The 15,382-nt window shown below is 47.8% G+C and overlaps 2 protein-coding genes across 2 annotated transcripts in view; both read left to right on the plus strand.

Moving 5' to 3' along the window:
• The window catches only part of LOC105567738 (cyclic nucleotide-gated cation channel alpha-3), a 142,795-nt gene extending 137,580 nt beyond the window's left edge, over positions 1-5,215 (plus strand). Inside the window, exons 12-13 of the mRNA XM_012022842.1 lie at positions 1,221-1,547; positions 4,586-5,215. Of these exons, the coding sequence (XP_011878232.1) occupies positions 1,221-1,547; positions 4,586-4,854 (596 nt within the window). The 3' untranslated portion in view covers positions 4,855-5,215. The remainder of the gene's footprint in view (positions 1-1,220; positions 1,548-4,585) is intronic.
• Positions 4,864-15,029, plus strand: LOC105567736. The gene is made up of 2 exons (XM_012022839.1): positions 4,864-4,934; positions 5,163-15,029. Exons 1-2 carry the CDS (start codon positions 4,864-4,866, stop codon positions 5,686-5,688), a joined length of 597 nt encoding a protein of 198 aa, XP_011878229.1. The 3' UTR covers positions 5,689-15,029.
• The last annotated feature ends 353 nt before the right edge of the window (positions 15,030-15,382 follow it).

The raw sequence follows: 15,382 nt of genomic DNA on the forward strand, positions 1-15,382 counted from the left end.
TATATAGGAATCAAATTAAGTCTGCACGTACGCAAGAGATAACGAACAATTTTGCCGGATACCGCGTGGTTTAGAAGAACCGTATGAGAATGCACAAAAAAGAGAACGGCGTGAGAAGAGAGTTGGGGGATAAAAATGTAGTTTGATTTCAAACTACGGATCTCCAGACTCACGACGTAATGAGCAAATCTCTTTAACGATTAATTGTCTTCGCTCAGCGACAGTGACATTGTCGCGATGCTAAAACCCGTAACAAGCCGAAGGCTCGTGGCATTCCGCTCGACGATCGAAGGATCCGCATCAAAGTGAAATAGCGTACCATTGATGCCACTGAATACTGTCGGCGTCGGTTAAATGTCAACGCGCTCCAAAAGCGGAAATTCGAGAGCACGTACGGATCGTATCGGGCACGACGTGCGTAAACACGATGCATGGATAACTCGCATTGCGAATGAATGATATTCTCTGATATAAATGGCTAACTCACTCCCGTGGTTTCCCTGTATTTCGTAAATTCCGGCGACACACTCCGGTCGCGCTTTTCGTGCGCGGTGGCAGTTTCGCTCCCAGCAAGATGGAAAAAGCGATCGCGCATCTCTCTCTTTTTCCCTGGACCATCGGATCGTCGCGGTTTTTAAAATAAAGCCTCGCACAAAAGGTAGACTTGGAACCTTTTGATGAAACTCGAGGCACACCGTGAACGAAACGCGGAAACATATACTATTTCACGTTAATTAAATTAACGCGAATTTGTGGAACCATTTATTCATTTTCTCATATTAATTTTTGCGCCGCACGAAATGCTTCGCCAGAAATGGAACGTGTTAATCATGTTTCATGTATATTCCAACTCAAACTTCTCTCACTAAAGCTGTATATTTTTTCTCATTTTATAATGATAAATAATTCTTTTAACGTAATCTTAACGTAATTATTTCGTAATATTTGTAGTAAATAGTAAGAAGAATATTCAATTCTTCGCGATCCATTTAAATTTGCTGGGTTTCTTTTCAGAGAAGGACAGACTGACAGAGAGAGAGAGAGAGATCCTATTTAACAGAAATTTACAGAGACGTTAATTAATAAATTTAAGCCAGTGCAAAGTGTACAAATGAATATCAGACAATACCGAGCGATATAAATTATTTTAATGCTGATAAATAATGTAATGTTAAGCTGATGAAATGATCGTGTTACTGAAGCGAGCTGTGAATTTCCAGTCGCCATGGGCAGGTGCCAGAGCACGCCCGGTCTGGTGGAATCGCGAGGCCGTATATCGCTGGAGGATATGTGGGTATCGCCGATCGACCTCAAGTCCAGTCACGCGTACTCGACGGCCGCCTCGTTGTTCTCGCCGAGCCCGAGCCCGGTGACGTCTCGCGCCATGCCGGGCGCGGGGATCGCGGCCGACGCGAACAACGTGCCTAGGGGTGCGGAGAGCCCGATAAGCGGGGCCAGCAGCGGCCCCAGCAGCGAGGACCAGACGGCCAGGGCGCCTCCATCAGGCGTCACCCAAGCCTCCACCGGCAGGCAGTCCACGCACTCCGGTAAGTTAGGAGGCCGTGGCTTCCCGTAGAATTTCGCCCGACTTAATAAGGGGGCCCCGCCTCTTCTCTCCCCGAGAGATTCTCAAGGTTCTGCCGCTCTTTGAAAAGGATTCTGACGAAGAGACGGATATGGATCCTTCCATTCATTGTGCTCTTATGTATTATAGCATTCCGTATACCCGGTATATTTATATCACAGATCGCAACGTGTAATCCTCTTACGGTTTTGCCAGTGGTGGCTGTAACTACTGGCTGTAATTCAATTTAATTGACTACCGTGCCACGTACCTCTGGAAATACCGATGGCTCGAGCGGATCAATGGAAATTTGGAGCTGTCAAATGAAAAGTAGCGACATTAATTGATAATTATTACACTGAATGACAAATGGTTTTGTGAGAAAATAGCTCCCTTTAAACAAAATGGACGGCAAGGAATATCGCACGAGTGTGAAATAAGTGGATTTGCCCTCCGCGGAGTTGGAGTGGATTCGATATAATGATTTATGAAAAGTAGCGGATATTTCTGTAAGCATCTCGTAACGCCGAGTAATCACGCAAATTGTATTTTCCGATCATCGATAAAATGCTGCAAACGCGACGGGAAATTTTATCCTGTCCCCAATCATGTTTGATATCTCGTAAATTCGTTTTGCCTATGTAGGACAAATTTCATGTCAGATTTATTTTAAAAAAATATCATCGATCGCGTTTACCTCTGGCGATTCCTCTGGCGACGGCATTATACCGGGGTATATAAATCATTGCCGTGATAACCGGGGACCGGCGCGGCGGTGTGTTCGCGCAAACTGCTGACGCAAAAGCGTAGTTTCTTATAGACTATAAGACTTCGCGATTAAGTGAAGCGCGAACACGGAGAGAATAGGAAGACCTTCATGGCCTCTCACTTTCTAGTCATCAATATTTCACGTTCCATAAAAGCTTTTTTAGAAAGGCCGTGTAATGTTTGTACCATAAACCATTGATGTCGTTACGTTCGATTGAACGTTTTGTAATAAGTTCCATCCTGGAGATATTTTCAGAACAAAAGACTCTGAAACACACACACACACACTCATGTATGTACGCGCACGCGCATATACAGAGACCCAGATCCTCCGCAGCATTATGGAAATTGTCATCATTCATGATATTCCGAGAAATGCATTTTATTGTTTATCGTTACGAATTCATTTATCTCGGCAAATTTAATCGTCATATTTGAATAAGCTTTAATTGCTTATCATTGCTCATGAAGAGGAAGATTGATGAGCCGCGGACGCCCAGCATTGTGCGAGTCCCCGGAAGAGGAACTTTATCGCGCCTTCATAAACGAAAGGATCGCTCGGGCGCAATCTCCTCGCGCCGCGGATCGTATTAGAATTCCGCGGGAGATGCGATCCCCGTTGCAAATCAAATCTAACCGGACGTGAGTAACGCGGGGCGCGCGCGCGCCGGGCGCGAACGGTTCTCCTCCGCGCGTTTATCGGCGGCCGTAAAACGGCAAAAAGGTAAATTCAGAAATATCGCGCGGATAATGAATGACGAGCGACGCTCGGCGCCACTCGTAAAATAGCGCCCGACCATTAACCCCGATAGATACGATAGGTAGTAACGATTTTAACGTGTTTCTGCCGACGTTTATATGTCGTTTGGGGAATAAAACCCCCGCGTCCGCCCTATCGGCCCGTGCCTCCCCGCCGCCCTCTTGGCGCGCTGAAAATTCCGCTGGTAATCGAGCGTTTCCGCCTTTAGAGCGCGCGTATATGAACAAAACGCGGCATGACCTACCCCGCAATTAAAGCGACAGCTTTCGCTGCGGGCGGGTAACAAATTCGGATGCGAATCGGCCAAACGAACTGATAGCGATTTAACCGGCGGGATATCACCGCGCGCAATATAATCACCGCTCCGCCCATGTAAAATGAAAAAGCGATCCTCCGAAATAGCCCCCGAAACACCCCCCCCTTTTCGATTTCCGTGGCGAGCGTTGACGCGAGGAGTGACGCGTTCGGAGACGAGTTGTCTCTAGACAATTGCCCGGGTTTGCCAGAACGCGTCCGGTGGAATTGGTGAATTAGTCAGCAGTTTGCTGATGCTAATTCTCGTACGTATCAACCCTCGATGCGACCGGGCGCGAGACGGGTTCATCCTGTATGCGAATTCTATTATCGCGTCGGCGCGACTGTTGGCCGAGAGAGAGAAATACTAATCGCGCGCATTAATCAGCATCAGCGAATCACAAAGGCCCGCCGGCTCGCTCGAGGTTTCAACTCGCATTCGTACTCGCCGGACCGGCCCGGATGGCGTGCTGTTAAGTGCGGAACTCGTTTGTCGCTCTTTCCACGCTGCTCATCTAACTTTCAACGACTGATAATTGCGCGCGCTTGTACTGCAACGGCGGACGGAAAAACAAAACTTTACATTCACGAACATACGTATATGAAGCTGAATATATCTCTCGCCGAAACGCGCGGTCCCTGTATTAGGCGAAAGGACAGAGAATGAATAAAAAATAGATATAGCGAATCAGGGTCCCTGTAATCAGAGTCTGGCCAAACCCTGCGGGAGATACGTGTACATTCGCCGTTTCTATCTCCTCTTTCAGTTTCTTTTTCGCTTCATCTAGGACCTATAAAAAGGTTGCCGTCTGTCGACCACCGGGCTCGATTCTTGAATTCATTCGGAAGAGAAACGAAAATTCTGCTCTCGCGGAAAAGTTGAAAGTCGGCTGGTTGAAATCCATGCGAACAGCCAATCAGCTTGCAACTTTTCTGTAAGAGCCGAATTTTCGCATACATTTCTCCTTCGAATGAATCCAAGAATCGAGACTCAGGCTCTGATTAGAGGGAGTCTATGGAGACTAAATGGACCGCGCGAGCTGCAACGGCACGAATTCACGACCGCGCTCGTCTCTGGTATCATTTGTTAATTAGTGCTAAGCTTGTGCACGCGTATTTGTCCGTCACGAGAATCCAGAGAGTGAATTTTGCGAAGAGCGTCAACAGTCGTGACGAGCGAACGACTTGTCTTGTTTCAGGCATGACTTGCAACAGCATGACGCAGCTGATGAGCGATGTTACGACGCCTCTGTTTGGCACCCACGAGGCTCTGCTGGCGGAGATTCACCGTCTCCGCGAGCGCCTGAAAGGCCTGGAGACCGAGAACGCGGCGATGAGCGTCAAGCTCAACCAGCAGCAGTGGGAGGTCGAGCACCGGCTGGCCGAAATCGAGATGCAGATCTGCGGGGCGAGCTCGACCTCGAGCGTCGAGGACAACAATGAGAGAAATCGGGAGAGCATTATTTAACGAGAAACAATGCCGCGAGAGCGCGGCAAGACCAAGATCGAGCGGATACGCCACTACCTTGTCGGTGCCGCTGACACCAGGTGCCTGTTACATCTTGTGTCTTTTCGCCCGCGCGTCTTGTATCATTTTATTTCTTTTATATTGCATTACTACGATCAGTTGCAGGATTGTTGCCGACGCTTCGCCGTTTGCATGTGTCTTTTCTCTCCTCGCATACACCACGCATACTCAATTTTGTAAAATCGCACTCTGCGCACACCCGCACGTTGCAGTCGCTATTATTACTGACCGGCCCGGTGCTTCCGCAGGTACGGCAGTCAGGAGGAGCCGGACGACGCGAAGGTCCTGAGCGACACCAAGTCGATCGGTAGCTTGAGCCAGCATCTGTTCGAGAGCGACGAGGACGAGCGTTACTACGGTACCTGCAACGGCTACGTCTCGCAGCCCGGCAGCAAGTCGAACCTGCTGCTGTGCAGCGAGTGCGATCAGAAGACGCACACCTGCACCTACCGACCGCAAACGCCCGACTCGCACGCCGGCCGATACGTGGAGGAGCGTATAGAAGATCGGCATCAGGAGCCGGGAACCTCTCGTGCCTACAGAAGCCCGGTGAAGCTGTCCTCCCCGCGCTCGTACCACCCCGATAAGGAGCGCGTGGCGCAGACGTCGCCGCGAGCGTACCGCGACCAGGAGCAGTCGGCGCCGATGATCACGTCACCTCGATCCTACCGGACGCAGGAGCAGCAGCGGCGCGGATGGACCGCCAGGGACACGGACGATCGAGGTGACGTCGACAGAGGCGAGTACCTCGACCAGTTCTGGTCCGAGGATTGAACAAGTTCGTTCGCTTTGCTTGATTCATTTGAATGGCCTCGTTGTTCTCCGACGATCCGGCGTCCACCCACGGTACACGCAATCGTTTCCAGTCTTCGCACTTGCGTTCCAATCTGGGGGAACTCTTACTTCTCTTTGGCGACAAATTTTACCTTTTTTTTTTTGCCTTTTTCTTTGTTACTAGACTGCAAATCCTTAGTGAAACCCTTGAGTTTGAAGCCTGTTACGGGAATGGATGTTATTTATACGTGACGTGGCTCGCAAATACGTTAGCTCGCAAAACAACTTTAGCAGAGATTAGGGGGAGTAGCTTCGCTCTCTTCTCTTGTCCGTATCTGGAAAAGCTACACGTAGCGTCTTTCCGTTTGATTTCTCGCACGCATTTCTTTTCCCGGATAATTTGGCCGCTGCCTGCATACGCATTTCTCGCTGACGCTTCGCGCGATCTCCGGGGCGACTGCCGTTGCCGGAGATTGCCTCTCAGGCGACGATCTTAGATCGCGCGTGGCAACCGTGCGAGCTAACCCGCCGATCTGCTCACAGACCGCGAGAGCCCGATCTGCGAGCTCTGCCGAGGTAACGGCTACGTCGTCGTGCACTGCGAGCACTGCGACTTCTCCAGCGACGGCGATCTGATCTGCTTCCGCTGCCAGAGCGACGAGAGCTCGTCCAACGGTCAGGTCTGCCCGCGCTGCGAGCGGGAGGCCGGAGTCACGTCGAGCACCGGCAGATCCGGCTCCAGCGACGAGGGTAACGGCAAGTACCCGGTGGACGCCGTGGTGAAGATCCAGGTAAACGATCGGACGATCGACATCGACGACTCCGACGAGACCCCCGAGAGCGAGAGCTCGGGCAATTATCATCCCGCGAGGGGCGCGATGGAGCGGCTCGACACCATCGTCGAGTCGAAGGGCGACACTGCCAGCGAGAACGACGAGGAAAACGGAGGCGGCACGAAGCTCAACGGTACCACTGGCGCGAGATATCTCAATTACATGATCGTGCTGTTCCTGTAAATAAAAGACGACGCTGAGGTAGATGCGGCCCGGACCCGCGGCCCGCGCGACTCGCTCGACGCGGAATCGCTTGTACATTATTGAGCCGCGCGGCAATTTTCTCTAAACCGACCGGTCCTCGCCGAGAATCTCTCGGGGATCATCTCAGTCGTAGCTATCGATCGAAAATGTAACGAAACTCATTTCTACCCGCGAAATCCTGGCGTCGCTCGCCGCTGGATTTTGATAGTTGTACTTTGAGACCAGCGACGTCGCGTCCCCGCAACGCGCCACGATCGATCCGCGAAATTGGACGGCCAGCGCGATGGCGAACGCAGAATCACTTACGCACCGATGACGCTAATATCAGGGGGCCGCGGCTCGGGCCGCACTGTAAATAAACTGCCACTGGATATAATTGATCCGTACAATATAGAACCGTATAGATTAATTAATAGATAACTCGTAATAATTAAGATGCAGATCAAGCGAGGCGGAAAGAGGGGAATATAGAGAGATAGGCAGTGTGCGTGTGTGTGCGTGCGTGCGTGTGCGTGCGCGTGTATGGGTGCGTGTATCACGTTCGACGCGCGCAGTATTGCCATGAGCTGAGATCCGTGACGCAACGGTCGACACGCGACTCTTGGAGCGGGTGTGTGCAAAGATCATAATTACTCGGTTGCAGATCGGCCGCGGGGACTCGTGCCGCCACTAATTGTAAGGGCGGCGCGTCGGTAATTTGGACTAATTAAAATAATAGAAAATCAAGCTCGTTCTACTCGACGCGATGTAAAGGGATTCCGCAAGTCGGTTTAATTAAAGTTTATACGCCTTGCCGCGATATCGACCCTTGGCAGCTACGAGCGTAGGCACGAGTTGGTAAAAACAAAACGGAATTAGGGCACAGCTCGCTAATTGTTATTAGCAATCTGCTGGGAACTTGGATTATTGCTCGTTTCTTCTCGTCAATGAGCTCTATATCTATTTCCGACGTGTCGAGGCTTGAGATAATTTGTAAAAAAAACTGTTGCTATTATTTAGCGGTGTCTACGGGGCGAACGGACGATATTGAGCACAAGTAATTACGATTCTTGCACAACTCTCTACTAACTCATGTTCGGGACCAACTAAAGCCATCACCTACATCCACCACTTCCGACTTCCGCTTCCATCCGTGATCATCGTTCGTTCATTCGGTCAAAAGCAGAAGGGATTTAGAACACGTTGAACTCCGGGATAATCTTCCGATCCCGACGAAAATCGGCGACATCGTGTCGTCTCCGTAGCGTATCGAGACGGTCGGACCGAATATCTTTATTCTCTCTATTGCGAAGAAGACGGGACAGAGGGACGCGTTTAGAGGCGATACACGAGCGTGCGAAACCACCGAATCTCGAGAAAGGGCGAGATAGGAGAGAAGAGACGACGTTTCGTTCTCCTCCCACGTTTGTAACACGCGGCAGCGATTTTTTTTAACGTTTACAAATTATGGCATAGGCTCCTCACTAGACGTATACGTTTTTTAACGTTCATCTTCCAATTCCGTGAGTATCCCGATGTGTCTGAAATTTCCGGCGTGCCGAAAGATGGATCGAATTTGGTATAGACGAAACGTAAAAGTGAAGAAGGTAACGAAAGAAGTGGAAAACCGAATTCTCCTTCTTTCCTTTTCTTTTTCGAAGAGAGCGAGGAAAGTAATCCGAGCGATCGCAAAGTCGACAATTATAAAAAAAAAAGACGATTGAGACCGGTATGATTCCGTGAAGGGATGTATCTAGCGCCGATTTCGCGAATAAGCAGATTGTCCTAGCGTGCTTTTGGTATCGATACTTGAAATCACGGCGAACTGAGACGGGGAAGATAAAAAAATCTCACGTGCGACGGGATTAACAGTTGAGAAAGATTCGGGCACGTGCGCCAGCGCGCGCCGGCACTCGCCAATTACACCGCAATTATACCAGTGTCAATCTTCGAACTCGGGAGCGATCAACCCGAGGGGAGTGGAAGAGCAACATAAATCTCGCGGGGCTGGGCTCATGTCATCTGTATGATATTCACCGAACAATGATTACCACGTAAGGTATTATCCGTAGGAAGTATCAGTACCCGGTAAACTGATCCCGCCGTGCTGCGAAGTCGCGGTAACCCGAAGAAAGTGTAGAGAGAAAACGCAGGGAGGGGATGAGAAAGAGGGAACATCGCGACCGGTAGTTCAGTTCGGAAACACGTAGCGATTAAGTGCTCTTACTACGAAAAACAAATATATAAATATATATATATATATATACGAATGCTTCGCGAGGATTACAGGCGTGCGCCCCGCGCGATCTCGTCCGCTCGAGTTACGGCGCTCTCCGCGGCCGAGGGGGAACATCACTCTACTGCCACGTTGGTTTAGAACACCTCTGTAAATTTGTTAGAGAAATTTGTAACACGTTAGGACGAACACTTCGATAAACCGTTGAGATTTACATTTACTCCCGTGCGCGCGATTAGACGAGATACTCGAGTCTCTCCCGCCTCCGTCTCCGAGGGCGACCCGGGTTGAAGAGTACGGAGTCGAAATGTTCGCAAGACGCTCGGTATCGAGGCAAAGCGCAATTCGACAGTGCACCGGAGAGGAGCGTTGACCCTTCGCGGCTGAGATTATTTCTCGCGAATGTGCGGAAACCAAGTGTTTCATCCTCGACTTCGTCTTGTTAACAAGGAATTTTTATTGTTTTGGAAAAAATTTTGAAGATTCCAAAATTAGAATTTAATTACGATAACAAATGTAATTAAGCAATTATTAATTATTAGAAAACTACAATTAATTATAGGATATATTGCAGATTCGAATGTTTGAAGAATAAACAACGCGTCAGGTCTGTAGGACCGCAAGGGTCACAAAATTAGACTCGTAAGCGAAAGCTCTCGGGGAGCTCGCAATTTCTGGGCGTTTTATTATTGAAGTTACAGACTGAAACTCTCGAGCGGTTATCGAATAAGGGTCACCCTTTCACTTTAAAGTTCGCTAGAGAGTTTCACTGTGGAGAGCTACTCTCGCAAGGTACAACTTTCGAGTATCCAAAATTCAGCGTTTACACGAGATCACGCTTGTTGTAACGATTCATGTCCATTTCAAAGAAATGTCGAGGATCGCTCCAGTGGATATATCTCGGAAGAATGTTACATACTCTCCTAAGTTCATCGCTGAACAGTGAAATGATCTCCTTTGCAAGGTCGTACGTCGATTTTTTCGCAATTTCCATTTTTTCTGCTCAAACACTTATTCTGATCCAGAATGAATATTTAAGCAGAGAAACCGTATCTCGATTCTTCGCAATTTCCGGCTTTTCCGCTTAAACATTAATTCTGGAACAGAATAAGTGTTTAAGCAGAAAAAATGTAAATTGCGAAAAAATCGAGATACAACCTTGCGAAGAAGATGCACCGCTGCGATTGTACTTATAACTTTGATCAGTGGATACAACGGAGTGATTGACTTGAAGAGAGTAGAAATATCTTATTTAATTTCATTCTGTCGTTATCGAAAATTACTCCCAAGTGGACACGAGATTCACAGGGCAAGACAAGACATTGTAATTGCGCGCACTGTATCTCGACACCGCGCGTGTTGTCTGGAATATCGCGGATTTGCGAAACACGCGAGCGGAGGCTCGGCCAATAAACGGCAATAGCGCGATGTACAGAGAGAGGGAGGCTCGTTACGAAGGGATGAGAATGCGTTTAATCAGCCTTACTTAGACAATTATTATCTACATTATTATACTAAATTTGTATGCGTATAACGTGGGTGATTTGCGTACGTGCGTGTAGACCGCGGCGTACCTTAATTAACAAATCACATCCTCGGCGGTATGCGCTGTGGACAACGATAATCTACGAGCAACGTGTGATCGTAACGTAGACATGGTGCATGCGTGTTGTACATAAGCAATTATCATTTGCCGTTTACCCGGCGCCCGGAAAAGGTATCTTGCGTTCGGAGCTTCAGGATCCTGCCCTCGATGGAAATCTAATCAATCTTAACGTTAATGATTACATGTAAATAGCGTTGTCAGTGCTGTATATTTTACTGCTGTTTAACTGGCTGTGATATTTATATGTTGAGAGTTTAATTGTGATTAGCGATACTCTATGTTGATCCTGTTGAGCGTACAAATTGCGTACCCCATGCGTTTTATCGATTGGATCGATTATAAGCACCGCGGAATATACACATTACTCGTCGAAGGGATACATCGTTTGCTCAGTTCGCAGACTGTCGCCAATTCTCTCGTTTCTTGGTTTTCCCTGAGAATTTTGGGAGCGGTACCTTGCAACTCAATTAAAATTGCTGCTCGTGATTATTTATGCATTATGATAATTACTAGTTATCATTTTGTCATTGTTAACATTGTTATCACGATTAGTATCAGAGAGATGCGGACACTTGTAGCATGATGTACTTGTTAAATTTACTAGCGCAAGTAAACGATTTACGATTTAAGTGCCATAGTCCGAAGAGCGCGCCCGGATCAATCGGGTTTTCAGCCGACGATAATCACGCGTTGCTCCGAGTCGTTTGAAACCGCGAGTGAAGCCAGCTGTAAGGGAGATGTAAGATAACTTCGAGGTGATAGCGCCCGATACATTTATTACGGCTCGGAATACAATACGAACTTACACTCGATCGATATCAATTATCAATGATCAATCGGATCATCCTCTCTATCATAATAATCACTTCCGCATGACTGTTTGCGCGATATTGAGTTTATTGAAATATTTATTCGGTGTTACAAGCGACGTAGATGTGTACGGAGGGGGGAAAGAACGCCATTGGAGATTTTATGCGGCCGTAACGCCCGAGGTTCGTTACGAGACGAAAGAGGCTTGTTAATGACTGACCACTCGGCGCATCCATCGTGCAGGTTGACCCGTCTCTTTTTCTCTCATAATTCGTGCGCACGTTTCATTGCCTAATTACATTTAACGATTGAACTTCACGTACCGACGTCCGCCCCCTTAATTTCAATGACGATCTTTGAAGTCCAGCCTTCCCCTAGGAGAAAAAAAAAGAAGAGAGAGCCATATCGATCATTGGAGAGAAAAGTTTCGCACGATGATGTTTTCGATAATTGTGCATACAGTCGCGACGCATGTGTTGTTCGTCAACTTTTTATAAGGCCAAATTTACAAGTTTTGCATATATTTAAATAGACACATTACGTAGTCGAACGTCCGACGGTCGGACTTTCGGATAATCTCTTTACGTGGAAAGTGTCAGCGGGATTTCTGGATCGCTTTGTGGATCTCGTCGGTCAATTTTCAATTAACGCAGTGCCAAGTTTTACAATAGTCTGCCTTCGCACGTGGCGTAATACGAGCGGCGTAAAATCGCGCGCGCGCGCGGATTACGTGTGCCAAGAGATGTCGGCCCGGGATCGGCGAGATCGAGATCGTGAATCTAACCGTTGTTGCTGTTCGAGTGACGCTAATAGGCTTTCTTGAAAAATGAAATGGACGCGGTCGCGAGCGGTCGTAATTGTATATTGCGCTCTTCCATTAGAACAAAGCCGATTATGTCGGCATTAACTCCACAAAGTGATTCGGAAACGGTAATAATCGGTTTGCCTTTAATATACATTGCTATCGTGCATGCAACGGAATCCTTAATGCTTAATACGATTACGCTATTCCGCATCGGACGGCGGGAGTACGTGCGAGGATACATTATTGACATTCGTGCACCTTTACCTACATATAAAGAAAATACTTCTCCATTTCTTCGTGTCGTGAGAACTTTTCGTTCGTTAGAAGTGCGAGGGTAATTTACGTGCGGTTGCAATAGGTTCTGGAACGTCGTTGTTCCGCGAAATCTGAGAATTGGCGGTGAAATCGCCAATGATGAGACTAAAATTAGAGAGAGCTTGAACGACGTAACACGCATACGTGTGCGCGTGTGTGTAGATAAGCGATGATATTAGATGAATCGCGTAGGAAACATTTTGTCGCAAACGTGAACCTTTTCGCATAGATCGAAGAAAGAGGACCTTTAGAGGATACAACGCGGATTCAGCGACGTTTGATCCTATATCAAGTCGGAGCTATATCTAATTACAGAAAAAGATTGTCATCGCGAGAGATGTGCGAAAACGTGAGGAAAGATACAACGAATTTTTTATTTTTCTCCTAAGTTTATTGCAACTAATGCGTAATCGGTTTCGAGCATCGCAATAGACTTCTCTCTCTCTCTCCCTCTCTCTCTCTCTCCCCTCCCCCCCCCTCTCTCTCTCTCTCTCTCTCTCTCTCTCTCTCTATTGTGTAAAAATATCATTGCTCGTTTAATGATACTAAAAATATCGTGACTTCCGATTTAATATCGCTTCAAACGTGAGACAGTCGAGGATTTGTACGTCATGATTTTCCAATGCAGATTAATTGCAATTGCACATCTGCGAATATCGCTGTACCAAGTTACTTTTTGTCCGTGCGATATTCTAGGCATTTCCAGATCGCGTCTCCAAATATTTTATATATAAAACGGTCATATATATCTAAGTAGTTGAGCAGGAAGACTCGCGGACTTTAGTGAAGCAGGTAACGCAAAAGTCCAACAGGCGTCCGAAGGAAGCAAAAGTCGTTCGGATGCGGGACATCCTTCGGACAATTGTATCGCCTGAGAGGCACGGTAGAGACACTCCTCTCCGTTTCTCCGCGCGAATCAACGCGTCCTCGTAGTCCAACGTGATCCATATGGCACAGCTAGATATGATTTTCTACGCGCGAAACGCCCTCGAAAGAGAAACCGGCTCTGTCACGCATTTCTCCCGGTATTCCATTGTTATTTCGCTACCTCGATCACACGTCACGGCGCTTAGCATTTAAATCTATCCGATATTACATAACGCGAAACAGCGGGAGGGGCGAGTCACTCGATAAGGCTCTTAATGAATGGTTACTCAGGAATAAAGTTATAATGTAATAACAGTTGCGATATTGAATATTAACATTTAACGAACGACCTTTTGTAAATATGAATATAACAAATATAAAGATACACGATTGCATATATATACATATTATGTATGTATATGTACGCATAATATATACAAGAGATTTGTGCAGGACGATTCGGAATGGGCCGCCGGTCAGTCTTATTGTTAGCGTCGTTGCACTTGACGACCTCTAAAAAAAATTATTTGCGACGAAGAGAGATATATTGCCACGTCTCGCGGTGTTATCCAACTTGAAAGCGTCCTCGTCCTTTTATTTGCAGCATCGATCTCGCGTGTACGACAAGTCCGAATTATCCTGTACAATTTTACGATCGCCCAATAAGAGATGACAAGCCTGATAGAAACGCGTGCGTATATCTGCGTGAGAGAGAAAAAAAAGGAAGAAGAAAAGAAGACAAAGGGAGTAACTGCGTGCGCGTGTGTCCGAGTGCGTGTGTGCGTGTGCGTGCGTATGCCGAGGGGCGTGAATAAGAGAAAACCATGTAAATCTGTACGCACGAGATCAAAGCGAGAATTCACTTCCATTAGTGGAGAACTGACCAAAATGTCGACGACGGTGCCGCGATACGCGTCGACGATCGTTGATGTCGAAAGGTATAGACAACACCAAACAGTAAGGAAGGCGAAAAGGGAAAGAAAGGAGGATGGAGAGGAAGGAAGGAAGGAAGCAGAAAGACGGAGAGACGGTGAATTCGTTGAGAAGTATGCACAAGGTGCAATTAGCGAGCGCGATTGGCGCGATTAACATTTTGACCGCCGACTCGTAGGGACGTCGATTGGTTTCTCGCAATATGCATACGTTCTGAAATGGAATACGGTAGAAGCGATCGGCATGGGGGAGTAAGGTAACGATCGGCGGTCACAGTGTCATGACCGCGAATTGGAATCGGTTCAACGAAGCTCGGATCTCGATGCCGTAGACGGAAGCGAGACCAATGACCTCGGATGATGATGGGAGCCGTTGACGAGGTCTGCTTCTCCGTGACTACGCGATCGAAAGTCGTACTCGGCGTAATTCTAACGGTCTCGAATCTTTTGGTCGGAACAAGGCGCTGAGAGTGAGCGAGTGAGTGCCTGAGCGAGTGAGAGAGAAAGAGAAATCACCGATCCTTCGGTCAGGATGCACTAGGCCGTGTGTGCGTATCCCGACGCGTTGCGTACGTGCGTGGAGATTGCGCGTTTTTGTCCATTTCTACACGTATATCTGTTCTCTCCTACGACGATAGAAGGTTATTTTTAAATTTTCAAAACTTAGCTGTGCCGCAAGAGCGTGCGAGTGTCAGTACGATCGGATGTCAGTAGGAATCCTGAAATATAAATAGACGATTGAAGTGGACCGCAACCACGGGGGCTTTTCTTTCGTGACCGACGAATTCTCAACTCCCGCCCGTCTTCCCCACGCGCAGCATCCAGCGGTTGTTATTGCAATTGTTTGCCGTACGGCTGTCTCGTGAGACAAATGCTCCAAAGAAGTTGGTCGATGTAAGTGCGGACAAAAGTCTTACTTGTTAAAGAGTAAACAAATTGCGGACCCTTTTAAGTAGACGGTGATACGTAACGTGGTGCAGAAAAACTTGGGCGATTGAATCGCGACGGTCATTAAGTCAGTTGCGTAACTTCTTGAATCGCGACAGCACGTCCCAGTCATTCGGGGCCGGTTTCTTCCGGACAAAAGACGCCGCGGGTTCGAACTGC

The sequence above is a fragment of the Vollenhovia emeryi genome, unplaced genomic scaffold (genome assembly GCF_000949405.1).
Source record: "Vollenhovia emeryi isolate VEMERY1.0 unplaced genomic scaffold, V.emery_V1.0 DF939135.1, whole genome shotgun sequence".
Classification (NCBI taxonomy): Eukaryota; Metazoa; Arthropoda; class Insecta; order Hymenoptera; family Formicidae; genus Vollenhovia; species Vollenhovia emeryi.

Bases quoted from the DNA above. Each gene is read 5' to 3' on its own strand.
- LOC105567736 (XM_012022839.1), top strand. From the start codon at position 4,864: ATGCCGCGAGAGCGCGGCAAGACCAAGATCGAGCGGATACGCCACTAC. The intron at 4,935-5,162 runs GTGCCTGTTACA...GTGCTTCCGCAG, and splicing joins GTCGGTGCCGCTGACACCAG to GTACGGCAGTCAGGAGGAGC.